Source organism: Apodemus sylvaticus, chromosome 11 (genome assembly GCF_947179515.1).
Source record: "Apodemus sylvaticus chromosome 11, mApoSyl1.1, whole genome shotgun sequence".
Taxonomy (NCBI): domain Eukaryota; kingdom Metazoa; phylum Chordata; class Mammalia; order Rodentia; family Muridae; genus Apodemus; species Apodemus sylvaticus.
Window position 1 is genome coordinate 16,537,277 of NC_067482.1, and position 21,016 is coordinate 16,558,292.

The following is a 21,016-nucleotide window of genomic DNA, read 5'->3' on the forward strand; positions in this document are numbered from 1 at the left end:
CCTTAAAGATCCCGAGGTCACCGCTGTGGGACGTAGCTTTGTGGGGGGAACATTTGACAAGCGTGCACGATATCCGGGCCTGAGTCCTCGGGGACGACTAAACAACAATCTGGAACCACGGACTGCCGTGTGCCACAGGCTGCCGAGCCCAGGCAACACTCTAGCGCTGGCAAAATGGCACAGTGGGTAAAGGAGCGTGCGGCCAAGCCTGGCAACCCTGGCTTGACCTCAGGACCCTGGAGTAAAGGAGAGAATGAACCAACCCGCACAAGCTCAGAGCGCAGTGGTGTGTGTTCCCCAAAAGAAAGAAACGTTTTTTTTAAAAAATGGCAGAGTCACAAAAGCCAAGAAAAGATTAAGAAAGTGTCACAAATCAAGAGACAACTAAGGACATGTGAAACCTGTAAAGTAGCTTTTCTAAACAGAAAAAGATAGTGGGGGTCGGGGCGGGGGTGGGGGGTGGGGGGTGGAGGGGGGGGTATGGCTGCTCTTCGTGAGGTCTGCCATTTCTAAAGTCTCAACTGCCGGTACTGTCACCAATTGCTAGGGCCAGTTTCTTATTTTGATACTTCTATTGCTTATAAAAGGTATGAATAGTAGGGAAAGCTGGGTAGCAGGTGTTGGGGAAATTACAAGCACTATTTTATGAGTCTTTGATGATTTCAAAATAAGTAAAAGCTAAAGCAATTAAGACTTGGGGGTCTTGAGTATAGCTGGATGAGGGCCACTCCGATCTTTAAGTTCAGTCGTCCTCCCGGTCAGTCTGGATGGATTTGCAACCACCTGGGAGACACACCTCTGGGCATACCTGGGAAAATGTTTCCAGAGAAGTCCAACTAAACAGGGCGGGCTTACCCTGAATATGAGCCACACCAAACTGGGTGGGATTCCAGACTGATTTTAAAAATGGAAAAAGGGGGAGCTGAGTGGGGTGAGGGGAGCATTGGCCTTTCCCAGCTCCCTGACTGCAGGTGCAGTGTGAACAGCAGTAAGGCGCACTGGACCCCCAAGCGTGAGCCAAGTCCAAGACTTCCTTCCTTCCTTCCTTCCTTAAATGCTTTGGCCCGCATTTTCTCACAGCTACTGAATCGGTTGGGCGACCTTGCAAGACAGGAAAGAATTAGGAAGTAGATGACCGCAAAATCTTATAACTAGAGGTGAGGAGACTTCTCACGCACATAGAAAATCCAAGCACACACAGGGCAAAGCAGTGATATATATAACAACAAAACAAGCTCCAGGCTGATCTTCTTTACGGTAGGTGATACTTGTGTCCCAGGCTCTCCTCAAATGCTCTATAAAGCTAAGCATGCTTCTGAACTTCTGATCCTCCTGCCTCCGCCTCCTCAGAGCTGGGATTTAAGACACCACTGTGCTCAGTTTCTATGGTCCTGGGGATGAAACTCGGGCTTCATCGTGCTAGACAGGCGCCCTACCAAATGTGCTCTGTCCCCCACTCAAAGCTCAGGACCTTTTTTTTAAATGTTTCCATGTACTTGTTTGATTGATGATTGGTTGGTTGGTTGATTGATTTAATGTCAGTGCTCTGCTGCATGTACACATGCTTACCAGTAGAGGGCAGCAGATGCCCTTATAGATTATAGATGGTCAGGAGCCACCATGTGGTTGCAGGGAATTGAACTCTGGACCTCTGGAAGAGCAGTCAGTGCTTACCAGCCCCAAGGTCATGACTTTTAAGGAGGAAATTATCTGTCCAGCTGGTCCTGTCCACCCTCCCTCCATACAGACAGCACTGCTGACTGCTGACATGATGACTCTGACTAGCTTTCTATCCGTATGCTTGCTTGCCTGTGTGAGAAAGGAGAATGCCGTGTTGCCAATTTGGTCTTGAATTCCTGGGAGCAAGATAAGCTTTCATTTTAGACTTCCCAAGGAGCTAGGATTACGGGCATACCAGCACCGCCGATAGCTTTAGGAATGGTTTATTTGCGGGTAGGCTATCAAATGGGTATATTTAAGTCTGTTTGTTTCACTCAACTTTTCAAGGGTTGCTTTACATGCTGTTTTCTGGGTGTGCGTGTGCTGTCTTCATGTGTGTGAGCATATGTACAGACGTGGAGGTCAGAGGACAGCAGCAGTGGTTTGCTCTGCTGTCTCCCCAAGCACCCAACAGCCACAAAACTCACAGATCCCCACCTGCCTCTGCCCTGCTGGCCACTGGGACTAAAGGCATGTGCGCCCCACCCAGCCTGGATTCTTACTCTCAACCAGCAGGCGCTCCTGCTCTTTCTGCTCTTCCAGTGTTGGCCAAGAGCCCTGCCCCGATCTCTAAGTCCCCACAGCAGTGTCCCTGGAAACCCCTCGCCAACTGTCGCCTCCTTTCCCACAGTCACGTCTGCTCTTGACTCTGTCGCCTTAATCCTTCTGGAATCCGTCCTGACTCTTGTACTGTGAACACCCGCTTGGTTCAGGATCTTGACCATTCTTCCCAGGTCAGAGCAGCTGTCCCAGTGAATGGCAACTTCCTGACCCCGGGGGCTCTGTCAGCGCCACGAGGTTCACCTACACCGGCCAGCAGAGGACCCGGTTTGGAGTCTCTACACCGTGAGGACAAGAGGTGACCAAAGGGAGCAGTGATGGCCTTGGGACTTCTGCCTGCACCTGTGGCAGGGGCAAGCCTGCCCGACGGTTCTGAGAACCTTGGCCTGTGCTCCGCCCACCCCAGTCACCAGGCAGCTGGCTTCTCTGGCTCTCTGGCAGGTTCAAACTACTTTTGATTATCTTTCTCAAAATGGAATATGATAAAGAATCTTAATATAAATATCAACTACAACTATTGTTTTATTTCATAAAACATAACAGATAGTTTAAAGTATATACGTGTATCTTAAAACATGGAAAATCCAACATACAAATCTAAGTTCCACAGATCCAATTACTCTCTCTGTTTGTCTCTGTCTCTCTGTCTCTACCTCTCTGTCTCTGTCTCTCTCTCTCCCTTCCTCCCTCCCTCTCTTTAAAGACAGGGTCTCACTATGTAACTCTGTCTGTCCTACAACTTGCTATGTAGACTAGGCTAGCCTTCAACTCTTAAGAGAGATTCACCTGCCTCTGCCTTCCGAGTACTGGAATTAAAGGCATATGCCACTATACCAGTCCAAAATTCAGAATTGTAATGTCTAATATTACAGTGGTAGAGCACTTGCTATTACCTTTCAAGACTGTGGGTTCAATATCCAGGCCCAAAACAAACAAGATTTCTTCTGTAGAAACAATATCTTGTGTGTTGTATAGATGCATCATTTGTCAATTAAAAAGCCTGTGGTCTATGGCTCAGGTAGGAAACGGAAGGCGGAAAGTGTGAGGAGACGGACGCGCCGTACCTGAGCACAGGTACCAGCCACACGGTAGAACGCAGGTTAAAATGAATGGGATATTTTAGGCATGATATAGTCAGTGTGGAGCCTGGCTATATGGACAAGGTATTTATAAACATATTTTGAGCCTGAGTCCTATTTCTAGGAGCCTGGAGTTAGAAGAAAGAACTGGGCATAACTTCAACATCCTTCTGAACTTTAACTTATATGACCTCTGTGTTGAGCCCCTCCCCTCTCCCACCAGCCCGGGCATCTAACCATCTTTGCCCCAGTGCCCTCTCCTGAGGGTGGGCCAGGCCTTTCTTCCCCTGCGTTCAGCGTTAACCTCCAAGCCTCTTACCTCTGTTTTAGCCGAAGTCTCACCCCTCCTGACCATGTTGCTTTTCGGTGCTGGGGACCGCTGGTGAGCAGCTCTGAGCGGAGGGAGTTAGAGGTACCAGGATCTGCATGGCCCGGCGCTGCACACACGTCTCTGTGAAAAACAAGAAAACCAACAGCTGAGCGTGATGGGGCTTTATAGCGGGGAGCGCAAGCGACTCTCACTGGAAAGTACACAGACGTGGACTGGAGCTGGAGTGAGCAGCTGGGCTGAGCGGGCTCAGTCTGCACACCCAAGCTTTCCGTCCTAAAGAAGCTGCGGAGAGCGGCTACCCTGCCTGCCTATGGGTTTGCGGCTAATTAAGTATATCTCTTTATACATTATACCTTTATATATAGATATGTCTTGCAGTCCTAGGACTTCAGATGTAGTTCAGAGGTAGAACACACGCCTAGCAGGCACGAGGCCCCAGAACTGCAGTCTTCGAGGTTGAAGCCAGGGCTCTGTGTGTGCTGAACAAATGCGCTACCATCCGAGCCGTCCCTCGGCCGCACTAACTAACTGTGAGGACTCTGGAGACTGAACTCACTGATCCGAGCTGTTGCACGGTTTCCCTGAAACCAGGTGTCGTGGGTTCTATTTCTAGGCTTCAATGTGAGGGGTCTAGTCTTCAACAGTCCCTGCCTACGCTGCTCAGTGAGGGGCCCGCTCAGGAGGAACCCTCAGGGAACCCACGGGGAGCCCACGGCAATTCTTGGCTCCAGCTGTCTCAGATTGTCTGGATTCTCTCATGTTGAAGGCCTTTTGTGCATCCATTTTGATCCAGCCTCCCATCCGCAGGCCTGAACACCATCCCTACAACTCTCCTCCAGACACCCGGGAGTCAGAGAAAAGTTTTAAGCTCCTCGTTGCCATGGGGGAAGGGCACATTCCTCCTCAGGGAAAAGCTCGGGCCAGAGATTTCCAGACACCCTTGATGCTGCCCCTTTATCACACTGGCCCTGCTTCGAGCTCTGGAGTGGTTTTGAGGTTTTATTTTATAGTATGATTGTGTGGTGTATAACTGCGAATAAGGGTGTGTGCATGTCACGGCACACCCATGGGTCAAAGGACACCTCTGGTGAATCAGTTCTCTCCCTCTACTTGTCTCTGTGCTGTGTCTTTATGTGTTCCAGGGTAGCTAGCCCAGGGGACTCTCCTGTCACACCGGAGTGATGGGGTTACAGACGTGCACCCCTGCATCTGGCATTTGCAGGGTACCAAACTCAGGCTGTCTGCCCGTCCGGCTTGGGCAGCAAGCGCTCTACCCTCGGAGCCATCTTGCCACCCCTCCCCCACGGTGGGTTTTTGTCACCCTCCCAGTGGTATTGGCAGCTTGTCTTCAAGGGTTTTCCTAAGCCTCTGAGCTCCCAACTGCTGGGCCTATGAGAAGCCTGGTGAGGCTGCTCCGCCTCTGCTTATGCCCTGGCAGAAAGGGGAGGATTATCAAGGCGCTGTCAAGATTAAGCCTGCCCACCTGGCCTCCTATTTCTTACCACACAGAATGAAGTCAAAGAACATTCTTTCTCAAACCCTAAGACAAAAAAAAAAGCTCTTTTTACCCAAGGGTGCTCTGGGGCTCCATTGGTGGGCTCGGCTGGGATTTTCTATTCTTAAGGCGTAGTGTATGTTTCTCTTTACCTCTCATGGCCTGAGGTGCCTCATACCTCTCATAGGTCCTAAAGGTGCCTCCCAAGGACTCATGAACTCTGAGATCGGCAGGACCTTTAAGAGGTGGTATAACACGGGAGGGGGGGTGGGGTGAGGGTGGGGGTGGGGTCACAGCCCTGCCCTAAGGAAAGTGGGCTGTTATACAGATGAACTTGGACCTCGATTTATTATCTACCTTCCTGTTTTGCTCTTGATCTGTGCTCCCAGTCATGATGCAATCTGTCAGGATATGGTACCGCCTCGAGCGCTCCCGCCAGAGACCAAGCCAAGAGGCCTGCCCCATTGGGACAGTCAGCCTCCAGGACTGTGGGCTTAATGAAACTCGTCTCCTCACCAAGCCAGCTTGCCTCGGGTGGGTATTTCATGATAGTAACAGAAAGAGGGTATAACTGTACTTAGTTCTATCTATGCAGTCCCACCTCCTCCTGTGTGTTCAGTGCAATTCTAAATGGAACGTTTAGGGCTTGGTGGAGGTGATCTCACTTCTGACATCGATCGCACTGTGCACGATGGCTGAAAACTCAGCTCTGGATAAGGAGTCCTGAGCACGGATCACCCTCAATACACCTCTGCTCTGTCATCTATAAAATGGGTGCAAATGAGCCATTCTTCTGTTATAGAAGTGTCTTAACACAGGTAAAATAATTAGAACAGACCCCCCCCCCAGCACAGTAAATTAGCATTATTATTACACCTGTCATAGAGTCATTTCAGGAGTTCTAGACAAAGTATATGCATTGTCTGACATACTTGTCCACATATGGCATGGGAGAATTAACCCTATATTTTCATTTCTGTCTTACAGTATCTTCATTTTAGAGTTTCTTTCAGCGGTTACACAAAGCAGCTGCAACTAAAAAAGGCCTAATTTATACAGAGAGAATAGAAGAGCCTTGGCCAGTGAGAGCTAACAGGCCAAGACCTCTGACAACATTCACTCACTCATCACTTGGAAATTGTGACGACCCTAGCAGCACCAATCAGACAGACATTTGGCTTCAGTTGAGGTGCTAAGTAGACTCAAAGCAATCTCCCCACTCAACACCCTAATGCAGAGATTTTTATGAATGTAGAAAGCACGCTCAGCCAGCAAGGTGCCGACAGCCAGCAAGATGGCGGGAGAAGAGCTTGCTGCTGGGCCGGATGACCTGAGTTCCATTTGCAGAACACAGACGGTAGGGGGAGGAGAGCTCCAACTCCCGCAAAGTGCTCTGTGTTCTCTCTCTCACAAGTAAACGCAATGTCAAAAAGGTAAAGTAAAACAAAAGAAAGAACCCTCCAGGACCAGGACCGCCCGCTGGCCGGCATCGCCCCCTCTACGGCAGAGGACTGGACTTTTCCTTTCCAGATCTCCCCTAGACCTTAGTGTCCTCCCTCTATTGGAGAAAAACAACCACAGCCAGGCCTTCCAGAGAGCCTTTGTGGCACTTAATAACTTCCTCATTTTTTACTTAAACCGCAATTGTTGGCTCTGTCCTTTCTGTACAGTAGCCGAGGCTCTAAAGCTCGGTAGCTTTTCTTTTCCCATTCCTTATCCCAGACACACCTAGAGAGAGAGCCACCGGCTGTGGGTGTCACAGGCTGTACTTCGGCAGGACGAATAGGCCAATGGGAGAGAGGCACAGCACGGGGCACTTGGGATCATCTCAGCTTTTAAGGATTTTTAACGGCCAGAGACCGTTAAACGTAAATTCATATGTTCTCATGAAAAGGAATAGCACTGGAAGACTGTTCTAGAATGAACTTTGGGAGGCCTGTCAACTCTGCACCCCGGGATTATCTTTCAGTCTTTGTCTTATCTGTTACACAGAACCACTTACCTGCAGAGTGGGCCTCTGTCTGGACATTAAACTCGTGCTGTCTCCAGAATGCCGCCTCCCCAACCACAGACTACTCTGCCGACTGCTCTCAGCTCTCACAAGGGTAATTGACAGACTGCAGGCACTTTGATCTCCCCCTAGCAAGTACTAATGGGTACCACACGCCTCGGGCGGACCGTCCCGAGTCTGCCGAACAAAAGGCTGTGGATGCTTCCCCCATGTGTCGTGAGTTATGACCAAAACGCCTTATGAAAGAGACAATGAGGGAGGTTTTTTTTTTTTTCCTCCTAAGACCCATTTCCCAGAATACACCGAGACGACAAACTTGTGTGTCTTGGCATAGCTTGGCATAGACCACACACAGAACTATATTCACTTGGGACTGAAATCCCAGAGAAATGCTTTTCTTGCTTGCTTGCTTTCTTTCAGTTTAGCAGTTTCAAAAATCTTTGTTTATAGGCCTTAGCAGCGTTACTAACATACAGGAGCATGGCGATGACAGGCCCACTAATTTAAAGTTTCCAGAGAGGATTATTTTTACTGTGGAATATACTGATGTAAACCTGTCTGCCCTCGCGGGGCCGTGGCCCTGCAGGCCGATTCCCCACTGGCTGGTGTGGTCCCGCCATCCCCAGGCTTCAGCCTGGCAAGGTCCTGTTGAGTGAACGGGGCACCGCTCCATGTCCAGCACACCTGTGACGCGACCCAGCTCTGGAGTCAGTGTGTGACAACAGCAATGAGACACTTCTGGGGGCTGTTGTTATGTTGTCCCTTACTGTTCTCTGGTCTCAGTCTCACAGGATCACAACCATAGGTGATAAACTAGGAATCAAGCCAACCTTGAGCTGGACTGAGACTTATCGTGATCTACAACTACAGTGAGCCATTGTGGCATCTTTCTTCCTCATACTTAAGAAGCAAGAAATCCAGGTCAACCACCAACTCTTTCTACTTCTAGGATGGGTACGCTCTGCCTCTTAATATTCCTAACTCCTGAGCACGCAATGACTGCTTTACTGTGTGGTATTTTAATAGCATCCATTAACTACTTTCTGGACTGAGACTCAGCCAATACAAGATAAAGTTCTGGATCATTCTGTCCTCTTGGCTTGTTTGAACCCTGTAAAAACTACAGAAGGACTGTAGAGGTTGAAGGAGACACAGGGACCTGAGCCTATTAAAACGGCCTCTCCAGGTCCTCTAATTTCCTGGCTTACACCAAGGTTAGTTTTCCTGTTTTGTTCGTAAATGGGAAGACGCCTGGGTATGCACCATTACAATGCAAGGACAGGTTCCATCTCCCTGTTGAGACCAGCCACTTCCCCATCCACTGCTGTCCCTCTAATGTAGTGTCTGCAGCAGCCAACGCAAGCTCTAAACAGAGCAAACAGTACCGTCTCCTAATTTCTATCACACCCGGGGGGGGGGGGGTTCCTTAACTCAGCCTCATCCTTCAGCCTTTCCAACCTCATCAGGCCCTCACCTCGCCCAGATCTCAGGGGCTTCCTCAAACCCACTAAACCCCTCACCTCATTTTCCATCCGCTTGGAATATTCTCTCATCTCTTGCCCGGCTATTCCTTAGCCTTCAGGCTCCAGGTCAAACGTCAGCCTTTCTGGGCTGCCTTATCTGCTGTAAACATTCTCCTTCCCGGTACCCAGCTATCCCTTTATTACATTTATCACTGCAAGAAGTTGCTCACATGTACACCGTCTGCCGTTTGCAAGCAGTGTGATCAGCAAGTCAGGGTTCCCATCTGGCTTTTCCTGGACTTCATTCTTTTGAACAGCACAACCTAAAGTCGGCATTCCGGTAGGAGGCGCTGTTCGATACATTGTATCTAAGCACTTTTTGATACATTGTGTCCAAGACTTCCCAAATGAAGCTCTGCGCCCCCAAACTTTCCAAGACAGCGCTCCCAACATACTAGGAAGGGCGGGCTCCTCTTTTCTGGTTGCTTTCTGCTCAAGCCATGAGCCCTACCTTGTGGTACAGGCTTCCTTGAGAAAGCAGTGGCACTGCAGGACAATTTGGCCAAGACCTTTGACACGTGGTTGGCAGGCCTTGGTCTTCGTTTAAAAGCAACCAGAAGAATTTTAGTAATGAAGTGGGCAGTTGTCTTAGGGTTTCATTGCAGTGAAGAGATACAATGGCCAAGGCAACTATTACAAAAGAACATTTAATTGTGGCTGGCTTACAGTTTCAGAGGTTCAGTCCATTGTCATCAAGGCGGTGTCCAGGCCAACCAATATGCCAATAGGGTGTTGGAGAAGGATCTGAGAGTTCTTACATCTTAATCCAAAAGCAGCAGCAGGAGACTATCTTGATATATATATATCTGGATTTTATACATATGTGTGTGAGAGTGTGTGTGTGTGTGTGTGTATATACTTGTAGTATATGTGTGTATGTATATATGTATATGTATATATATATATATATGTAGTATATAAATGTAGTGTATATATGTGTACTATATATATACATATATATGTATGTATGTATATACACATATACACATATATGAATGAGACCTCCACAGTGATGCCCTTTCTCTCCTATATCTCCTCCAATAAGGCCACACCTCCTAATAGCGCCATTTCCCAAGGGCCAAACATATTCAAACTCCCACAGCAGTGTGTGCTTCTGCAGGGCTAAGGAAGCCTGTCCTCGGAACCCAGAGGACCTCCTGTGTGTACCCGCAGGCTTGGTCCATGAGTTTGCTCTTTTTATTAAATGCCACATTCCTGATGCTTCAAGTCACCTTTTGCTTCTCCTTCTGTGCTCTGTCCCCCACGCCTCTCTGGCTGACCATTTGCATTTTGTCCTGGACTAAAGGACGTCACCGCAATCAGTTCCCCAGGACTCTGCTTCTTCCCTGCTCCGAGTCTCCGGGAGGCTGACAGGGCCTGGACTCTCTGGTGCATGAAGATGTTTTAAGAACTTCTGGGGGCCTGGAGGGTTGGCTTAGTGGTTAAGTACACTGTTTGCTCTTCCAGAGGTCCTGAGTTCAATTTCCAGCAACCATATCGTGGCTTACAACCAATTGCAATGAGATCTGATGCCCTCTTCTAGTGTGTCTGAAGACAGCTATAGTGTACTCATAACATAAATAAAAAATAATAATAATAAATAAAAAGAACCTCTGGCCTTCACAGACTTCTGCTCTTAAACATAACTACTCTTCGATTTCTGGCTGCTGACAATGTGACCATGGGTCAAAGGTTCTCCAGACCTTCTCAATGCACTGCCCTTTTTCTGAAGGCCCCTTTGCTCTCAGTGCTGACCCTTGGCTACTTATTGATTGAGGCTTAGACTTATGGGTCACTGTCTCTTCATTACCCTCCTCTTTTTTGCTTTTCTAGTCATTCCTTGTGATTGGGTCACATCACCTCTGACTATCCTGGCCATAGCCTAGCCGGAACTTTTAATTACAGGCATGGTACTAGCATACTCTTAAAAACACCTTGTCCTGCTGCTCACCGCCCTGTTCCCACGGCTTGGTTAGTGACAGGGGAGCCACACACGATCCCTCAGCCTTGGCTTGATGGTCTTTATACATCTCAGACCTGGGTCCACTTGCACCTGCTCTGGCTGTCATCTCTTACTGCTCCAAAACATGTCAAATGGACCCATACCTATAATTTATATTGTTGGCATTTAATAGATTTCTTTTTCTTTCTAAATCTATAAGCTTGTCCATTTCTAGATGTCAACCATATATAAAGATGAGAACAGGAAGAACGGCCCAGAGGGCGGGGTGTGCACTAGCCTAATCTTTTAGCTTCCTAAAAGTATTAATATACTTAAATCTCTCTTTTTCCAAGTTATTTTTGTGTATATGTGTGCACTTACATTTGCTATGGTGTATATGTGTGTGTTGTGTGCACACACATGTGTGTGCTGAAATTAGACGGCAGTTGTGAGAGTCTGTTATCTCCTACAGTGTGGGTCCTGGGATTTGAACTCACGTCATCCAGCTTAGCAACAGGCACCTCTACCCACCGAGTCATCTCTCCAGCTCTTCACTCCATCTTTCTGCTCAGCAAGCCCTCGGGCACACCTAGCCTTAAGGCTTAAACAACCCAAGGGCCCTAATCAGGGGCTTTCAATTATGTTGATGAGACCTCTGCTAGGGTCTGTCACCTGTAGCTTCAAATGCTCTGAGCTGAGGACTTGAAACAGCTGAGAGGAATGTGGGGGTCTCATATGTGTGTGGACAGCCGGGAGCCCAAGCTACCATCTTGAGTTCTCAATCCAAATCTATTGCTTAGCAGTCTTTGACCTTGGGCAGAACACTTACTTTGTGGTTTATTTTCCTCCCCTACAAAATAGGGGCGACGCCAGCCACTGAACAGAAATATAGTTATAAACAGACTTGATATGTACAAAGCACTTCAAATAATGCCTGTCCATAAGTGCTAACTTCTTGAGACTCACGTGTATCAGGCACTCGGTGTGTTAGCTTTCTGGCATTAAGTCTGAGGAATCAATCTATTTTTTAAAAGGCTTTAATCCTAGCTCACAGTTTTAGAGCATGGTTGCTTTGCCCTGTTGCTTGGACTACTGTAGTAAGCCATGACAGGAGCATATAGCACTGCAAAATGCATCAGCGTAAGGGTAAGAAGGACAAGGGAAGGAAAGACGAAGGGGCTGTGGTCCCACTATGCCCCCAAGGGTTGCTTTCTCAGGCTTCCGCCAGTTCCCTACAGCACCCCATGGGGGACACTGACCTTAGAAGCTCCAATGATCACTGAAAATACTTGGAGATGAAGTAGGGATTCTGAGAAACTAGTGTCACTGCGGGGAGGTGAGCGCCTCCTGAGAAAATTCACTTAAGGTCTTCCTTCTCCAGCCTCCACCTCCACAGGCAACACACTCATGCCTCTACAGCAAACTGGTCCTTACTTTAACATCAGGTACAGCGCAGGAGGTGCATCTCCAAAGCTTCTGCTGGGCCTCGAAAAGTCTAAAAGTCGCACACAGCAGGAATTATTTATCCCCATTTAAGAACATTACAGAGGGGCAGATATTTTGCTCAAGATCAAAGTTGCAACTCGTTAGCTGTATGGCTGGCACAGCAGTGTCCTTAGCTCCAATTTTCATGCATTTAAACTCTGAATCTGCCCTCTTACTCTCTTACCCTCTTATTTTCTTACCTCTCTGTCTCTCCTCTTCCCCTCTCCCCATTCCCTGCTGGCCTCTACCTCTCTCTCTCTCTCTGTGTGTGTGTGTGTGTTTCTACTCCCTTCCCATGCCCTAAATAAACTCCTACATGCCCTAAATAAACTCTATTCTATACTAAAAACAAACAAACAAAAACCTCTGAATCTCTGTAGCTTAGACTGCCTTTAAACTCTACCCCCCCACAAAAAGTACTGTGAAAAGGGGTGTCAAGCATTTGAATCCCAAAGCCTCTCTGCAAGGAAAGCTGGAGGCGAAAGGGTAATGGCATCAAAATCCAAATGGGACTCCTCTCTCCCAAGGCCAACTTAACTGTCCCTACAGCTGGAACAATAGGGCCAGCATCAGAAGGCTCCCTCACTCCTGCCCACTGCACTCAAGCTGCATTGCTGCCTTTAGAATACTTCTTAACACTGGGCACACTGCTGAAAATAAATCGACAGGTACTGAGATAGCTGGGCCATCCTGAGAACCAGGGCCTGGCCGCTTCTATACCCAGCCCAACCATCCACTCAGCCAAGAGTCACTAAGGGCCAACCATGGAATGTATACTGAATCAGGCATTGTACATAAACAGATAGGACCCCTCTGTGCTAATATTTGTTCAATTATAAACTAGTAAACCCTCATTCTCGTGACAAGATGGCTCAGTACTCGAGGGGACAGAGTACAGGAGACTGGTCAAGCCCTTTCCTCTCCATTCATCCCTGTCTGTGCACCTGTTTGCTTTTACCCGTCAGAGAGAGAGAGAGCAGGCAGCAGAGCCGCTGTCGCAAGGCTGCAATAACTTTACGGAGTGCTCTGAAGCAAGCTGGACGCTATTCTCCATCTTAGAGTATTCACGACCACTCTTCAAGACAAGAAGGCTGTCTTCATGCTATTCCTCCTCACGTCAGGGATGAGAGAAAGAAGACAAAGAGAAGCAAAGGTCGTTGTCTGAGCCCTGATGGGAAAAGCATTGGAGGCTGGCTGATGGCAAGGCCTTCGCTCTTAAACGCCATGTGATGCTCTTGGTCCTATCTGGGCTTCTCTTCTTTTTTGGCCAGTTACGGCTCTCTTCCTAGACAGAATACCCAGTAAATATTTATCTAATAGAAATTCTCTCTCTAGGCTGGGAAGATGGCTCAGTTGGTCATGCCTGCCGTGTGAGCCTAGGGATCTAAGTACAGATCACCAGCTCTCTTGGGGACCCCCAGGTGCTGTACTGCCTATCTGTAATCCCAGCAGGGGGAGGCAGAGACCGTGGATCTCTGGCATGGAATGGGCCACCAGACTTGCCCAGGTCAACCGAGTGTTATGAGGTTGTTGTGGAGGAGTCTGAGGGTCCCTCACAATAGTCCATGAATATAACTGGGAAAGGGGCATGCTTGACAAACCCTGATAACACAATGTCTGTGGCATGACGCCAACTCACGCTGAGCCCTTCACAGGCAGGAAACCAGGCTCCAAACTAGGGTTTACGACTTCTGACTTCCCAGTCTCTGAAATGTCACATGATTTGGAGCCAGAAGACATATGTTATGGCTTGGGCTCTGCTTGGTGCTGGCCATTGTTCTCTGAGCCCCAGAACTCTGTATGAAAAAAAACGAGTGGGGTACATCTACCTGTGCAGTGGTAACCGCTGGAGGACGGAAGCTCCTAGCAGTCAGTCGGCATGGTCTACATAAGGCAGACGGATGTGGGCATTCTCCAAGCAGGGCTAAGATACTGGAGTCAGGAAACTAGGAATGCCTAATGCATTCAGAGAGCTATATATAACCCAAGTGATAAGGAGGTGTTTGGCAGCAAAGGACTGGGGATCTACTGAACTTTACATAACGCCCTCCCTCCCCACCCCTACCCCACTCCCCAGGAAGTGACAAGCCGAGGGGGCAGGCAAGGTGGTGAGGAGGAAACTGTCAAGGTCAAGGGTGCAGATTTAGCTTGGAGGAGTTAAATTCAGAGGCTGCGGCTCCGGCCCCAGGGCGGATGAACCATCGGATACACATTTATGACAATTAAGAGACCAGAGGTTTTGGGACTTTCTATCAAGTGCATCCTGCTTCATACCCTGAGGGAGATCCTCCTCCTCCTGCAGGAGAGCAAGGTAGAGGGACCAGAGCAGGGAGGTGGGAGGACCCTAGGGTCCCAGTACAGTTTATAGGAGCTAAACCTTCTTCAGCTGTCTACAACAACGAGGTCATCCCAACCCTAGACTTTCTTAAAGGAAAAGGGTGGACATTGAAAATATAAACAGAGCCAGGCAGTGGTGGCACATGCCTGTAATGCCAGCACTCTGGGAGGTAGAGGCAGGCGGATTTCTGATTTCATGGCCAGCCTGGTCTATAGAGTGAGTTCCAGGACAGCCAGAGCTATACAGAGAAACCCTGTCTCAAAAAAAAAAAAAATCCAAAAAACCAAAAAAGAAAGAAAGAAAGAAAGAAAGAAAGAAAGAAAGAAAGAAAGAAAGAAAGAAAGAAAGAAAGAAAGAAAAGGAAAGGAAAGGAAAGGAAAGGAAAGGAAAGGAAAGGAAAGGAAAGAAAAGAAAAGAAAAAAAAAGGAGAGAAAGAAAAGAAAAAGAAAATATAAATAGAGGGGCTGGAGGGAAGATGGCTCAGAGGTTAGGAAAGCCGACTGCTCTTGTAGAGGACCTGGGTTTGATGGCCAGAATTCAGGAAACTAGCTGGCCTACACATTCATTCTCAAGCTGTGACTGTGCGTTTCTTCTTGTGCCCATTATTTTTACTCTTCCTTTCATCATTACTACAGATGGTGTGACGTGGGCTAGGTTGCCCTCTGTCTGACCTTGGGTGCCCCTGTGTGCTGAAACTTTGGGGTCCACTGACAGACACGGGTTTCACAGGCTTACAACGTGCTATAACTCCAGTTCCAAGAAATCCAATGCTCTGACTTCCAAGATCTCCTGTATACATATGGTGTACACACACACACACACACACACACACAAACACATACATATAAAATAATAAAACTTTTAAAACCTAAATGGAGGTTGTCATTCACTGAGGAAATAGACCCTTTGCTAAATTCAGCATCAGCCGTGGAATCTTAGCCAAGCTGGACGCACGGGCTTGTTTGGGACGGAGCCTAATCCTCACTTTGCCCAAGAGGATTACCGGGTTTTAGGAAGGAGCTCGCATGCACGGTTTTGAAGCCCATGCCAGATGTGTCTGTTTCTGAGACTCGTTTGCTATTTAGGTTGGGAAATAAGCATTCCGTGCTAACTCAACATCTGAAAATGTCAAGCCTAGAGGTTTCCCACTTTGCTATTAGCCAAGCTTCTCCCAGCATGCCTCTCTCCCTGGCTGACGCTTTAGTGCTGCGGAAGGACCATTTATAAGGTAGGTGAGGTGTCTAAATGCGGCCAGGATGCAGGAACTAACCGGCGCATACACTCTCAAGCTGTGACTGTGCGTTTCTTCTTGTGCCCATTATTTTTACTCTTCCTTTCTTTACTACAGATGATGTGACGTGGGCTAGGATGCCCTCCGCCTGACCTTGGGTGCCCCTGTGTGCTGAAACTTTGGGGTCCACTGACAGACACAGGTTGTACATCCTAATCTGAAAATCAAAACTGTTCTCAAACCCAAAATTTTCTGACCAGAGACCCACTACCTGCCTCTGCCTACTGTGTGCTGAGGCTAAAGATGTGTGCTACCACACCCAAACCCCAGTCACTTCTTTTCTTTTCTTTTTAAGATTTGTTTTAAGTATGTGACTACACTGTTACTGTCTTCAGACATACCAGAAGAGGGTGTCAGATCCCATTACAGATGGTTGTGAGCCACCATGTGGTTGCTGGGAATTGAACTCGGGACCTCTGGAAGAGCAGTCGGTGCTCTTAACCGCTGAGCCATCTCTCCGGCCCCCCACCTCCCACCCGAGTCATTTCTAATAAGGGACATTTGGCCCATATAACACAAAGCAGGACAGATGAATTTGTGGCCTCCGTCTGGCCCAGCAGTCTCAAAGTGCCACTTGAAAATATTACAGCTGGCACCTGTGTGCTGCTGTATGCGCTACAGTCTTTCTTATCTAGCAAATTTAGTCTTCACGATGATCTAGGGAGTGCTGTGAGTGACTGAGACACAGGGTATTTAACATGTTTAGGATCACAAAGAGATGGAAACACAGAGCCTAAGCTATAGCAAGCCCCCAGGGGTGCCTTGACCACCTTGGCCACCCCACCGGGTCACTGCCCCATAGGCTTCCTTAGGTACCTACAGGGTAGAAAGTTCCCTAAAAAACAGTGTCTTAAGATACATCAGGAGTTCTCAACCCATGTGTTGCAACCCCTTTTGGGGTCAAATAACCCCAGAGGTCACAGAGGTCGCATATCAGATATCCTGCATCCAGATATTTATCTTATGACTCATGACAGTAGCAAAGTTACGGTTGTGAAGTAGCAACAAAATGATTCTACGGCTGGGGGTCACCACAACATGGGGAACTGTGTTAAACGGTGCAGCGTTGGGAAGGTTGAGAGCCACTGTCCCAGAAGAGCCTGCGGATTCCTCTGGTGGAGCGGAGGCGGGTGATTTCTGACTTTCTTCCCCTCCCTCGCCATCTGGCAGCTTAACCTTGGCCCAAAGACACAAATGACAAGAGACTGAAGAAGCCTGAAGAAGCTTCTGGTGTTCCGAGAAAGCTCAGGGACAAACTCTGAGCTAGTTCTGTTCCTGTCTGTGACCGCCAGTTGCCACACCCTCCTGAGTTTCCAGGACCTTCCTGGTCTTCCTGGCCGGAGGCAACACCTGCCTTGGATACCTGGTCCCGGTCTCACCAGAATCAACAGTTTTAGGTTATAAAAGTCCACAAGAGAGCAGGCAAAGACGCTTATGATCCTTAGACTGACTGGGCAGAGCAGGGCCTTCCACACACAGAGGGAACTAGCTGCCTTAGACTAGTCACACAGGGCAGTCAGTGACAGTCTGCCAGGCCAGGCTGGGGCAGGAAATCCCCTGGGAGCTGTCTGTCAGCCCACAGGTCTCCTCCCGCTGCACCCCTGACATGTCAAGCCTGGGAAAAGTACAGAACCCAGGACAAAGGGGAGGTACTGGACTGTGACCCCACTTCACAAATCCAGCTGTGGAGCACTGGCCTCCGCACTGGCCTCCTCCCTGGCCGGACCTGGCTCTGTAGGGGAGGCCGGCCTCCTCACACCACACATTCCAGCTGCTGGTGGGGAAGGGGTAACCATGGGAACCGACACAAAGGGCTGAATGTTGGAGAAGACTAGAGGCTGAGAGGGACTTCAGTCTTGCAGTCTCCTAGTGGCAGCCAAGCCTACTGCAGTGAGAGTGAGGCTCAGTCAGGGCCTCCCCACAATGAAGACCCAAGGCCTCAGGGGTGGCAGGGCAGCCAGACTGGTGCTGATCTGGTAGGGCCCTCTTCAACATGTTTCCCCTATTCAGTGTGTAGTGTCCTAAAATGGGCTTGCCTATCGACCACTGAGACGATACAGTCCATTTGGAACCCCAGAAGGTGCACAATGACCCTCCAGCCAATACAGAGCCACAGTCTACACTTTGCAAAGGGCCCTCCCATCACCACGAAGCTCTTGCCTGCGGTCAGAGCGGCCTGCTGTACAGGCTGGTGGTGTCCCCTTAGGGAGCTGAAGTGGCCCCGAGATTCCGGGTGTCTGGGGAACGCTACCTTATGAAGGAGAAACAGTAATTCCAAGTACCCACCTCAGCAATCAGGATGAGGGCTGGGGGGGTGGGGGGCAGAGGAAGGTCACAGTGTCCCGGGCTGGTTAGCTTTTGTCAACCTAACACAAGCTAGCATCACGCAAGCTAGCATCACTAGGGAAGAGGGGCCCTCGGCTGACCAACTGCCACCATCAGGTTGGCCTGTGGGTATGTCTGTGGGGGCACGTTCTTCATGAATGACTGATGTGGGAGGTGACTATTATGGGAGGTACCACCCCTGGTGGGGTGATCCTGGGATGTGTAACTAGGCAGGCAGAATGAACCACTGAGAAGAAGCCAGTAAGCAGTTCCCTCCATGATGAACTATGATCAGGACTATTTATTTTTGTTTTTTCGAGACTGGGTTGCCCTGTCTCTGTGTAGCCCTGGCTGTACTGGAACTCACTCTGTAGACCAGGCTGGCCTCAACTCAGAAATCCGCCTGCCTCTGCCTCCCAAGTGCTGGGATTAAAGGTGTGCGCCACCACCCAGGCAGGACTTGTAAGCCAAAGAAACCCCTTTCCTTTCCAGCTTGGGTTTGGCGAGTGGTCTTATCACAGTAAAAGAAAGCAACTGTGGTATGTCTCTCCAGCACTTCTATCTACAGTTGGCTCCTTGGTCTTCATCAGCAGGGTTTCTATCCTCCTACGAGCAGTTATTTTTACTGGATGCTTTAGGTCAAGGGTCTTTACAGTCTGGAAGCTGAGGAAATGCCAATGGAAGTAAGTAATTTTTAAAAATACTCTGACTTTCCCTCCTACGTAACAATGCTGAGAAACATGGGCCTTGCCTTCCCATTCTGCTGGAGGGTTTTAGCCCGGGCTGAGGGTTTTAGCCCGGGCTGCCGATCCCTCCACAGCCGCCACAAAGTCTAGGTCAAAGCCCTACAGTTTCAGTTCCCGCCCTGAGAGACTGGCTTACTGGTATCTTATGTGGAACTCCTCTCCCAAGGTGTGAGGACAGCAACAGGTCACCTCTCACAGGTGGACTCCAGGGGGAAGAAGAGCCCGCCTCCAACAATACCTCTTCCCCCAGCAACCAGCTAAGAGTGCACTCACAGCCAGGAATGGTGGAACACAACTGTAGTCCCAGCTCTGGAGCGGATGAGACAGGAGGATGGAGAATTCAAGGACAGCCTGGAGTAAACACACCAACACTGTCTAAACAAAAAAAGCCGGTGTATTTGTGTGCATGTGTGTCTGTATGCATCCGTGCACGTGAGCATGTGTGTGTTCAAGCATGTGCACACGTGTGTGAGCCGGGTGCCCACTTGTGCGTGCGTGTCTCTGTATGTGTGTGCGCGCGTGTGTGCACGTGTGTTCATGCATGTGTGTGTTCAGACACTTTCTCCTCCAGCAGCGTTCATTTGCATGCAGTACGTGAGGGTGACACAAAGACCAGCTGTTACTGGCGGCAATCTCCTCCTAGGAGAACTGATTCTCCAAAGTATTGCCTTAAAGGGAAAGGTAGTCAACGTCTGTTATGAGCTCCATCAATTAATTGAGAGAGATTTGTCTCCAGCCCTGACACCTCCATGAGTTCTATCAATTACTCTGTGTCTTGGGTTTCCTCACTTTTTTTGTTTTGTTTTCCGAGACAGGGTTTCTCTGTGTAGCCCTGGCTGTCCTGGAACTCACTCTGTAGACCAGGCTGGCCTTGAACTCAGAAAGCCGCCTGCCTCTGCCTCCCAAGTGCTGGGATTAAAGGCGTGCGCCATCAACGCCGGCTCCTCACTTTTAAAGGGAAGTAACAGTGCCCACCTTACAAGAGTGCGAGGAAGATCAAAGTGGCCAAGAGAACTGGCAGTTTCCATTGAGGTTGGAGCCTCAGTAAGTGAGCTTTAGCTGGTAAATAAATGTTAGCATCTCCACCCCCTCCCCTTCCCCGCCTGGTGGCTGGCCGGTGATTTTGACACAGATGTTGCCATTTTCTCCTGTAACAGCTTCTCCCTGGGCGCGATCATCTCTGCTTCACACAGGCAGAAATGGAGGTGGAAGGGTTCCCTGCATCACAGGCAGCATCCTCGCTCAGGTGCAAACCCAGGTCTCTCTGTTGTCAGAGTCCGTGACCTTTCTCCTACACTCAGCGGGCCTTTGTGTAAGTCTGTTTTGTTGCTATTTTTAGTAAGGGATAATAGACGAAAACCAGACTAAGATCCGGTGTTTGAAGAAATAACACTGATGAAAGACAGCCAGGATCTTACATCTTCACTTTTAAGCCGGAGGCTTTGGAAACAAAACACAATCCATGAAAAACTAGACTGTCCAAAGACAAAGCTCTCGGTTCTGAGAAAGCCCCCCTCCCCCCTCACAGAACGGTGTTCATGATCACATCGGGTCAGAATATCTATCTACAAGCCCTCAAGTACAATGCCCGCCCATTCATCACGGCATTCCTGGAGCCTGCTGCCGTCTTGTGCCACATCTGAGAAATGTTTACTAAATGAATTAAGCCAATCCAACGACAAAATGCCTCTTTGGAGTTGGCAAAGCACATGACATCTCTCCCAAATACTTGAATTAAAGAAAAGAACGGAAACTTACTGGGCTACCTATGGTCCTTCCTTCAAAAACAATGTTCACTGAAAATTCAAGTTAAATAATCCTTTTGCTTTTCTCTGTGTAAGCCTGGCTGTCCTAGAGCTCGCTCTGTAGACCAAGCTAGCCTCGAACTCACAGAGATCCACCTGCCCTGCCCCCCTCCAAGCACTGTGATTAAAGATGTGTGTGCCACCACTACCTGACTTGTCATCCTTTTTAAAAAAAAAAAAAAATGAAACAAAGAAAGTATCAGATTTGATACAGAGACTTAGAAATGTCTACCTGCATCTCTAGAAAGATCATGGAAGACATCTACATTTAATCTGGCTTCTCACAAAACGCTTTTAGCCTCAGTCCAGAAGAAATTCATCTTGAACTACTATGGCAAAAGCACAAACACTTCTCTTTGATGAAG

The 21,016-nt window shown here is 48.7% G+C and overlaps 1 protein-coding gene across 4 annotated transcripts in view; it reads right to left on the reverse strand.

The window, feature by feature from the left end:
* Shroom3 (shroom family member 3) overlaps positions 1-21,016 on the reverse strand; it is a 284,818-nt gene that overhangs the window by 35,067 nt on the left and 228,735 nt on the right. For all 4 annotated transcript variants that reach the window (XM_052198634.1, XM_052198636.1, XM_052198635.1 and 1 more), the window contains one exon: positions 3,679-3,810. In XM_052198634.1, the coding sequence (XP_052054594.1) occupies positions 3,679-3,810 (132 nt within the window). The remainder of the gene's footprint in view (positions 1-3,678; positions 3,811-21,016) is intronic.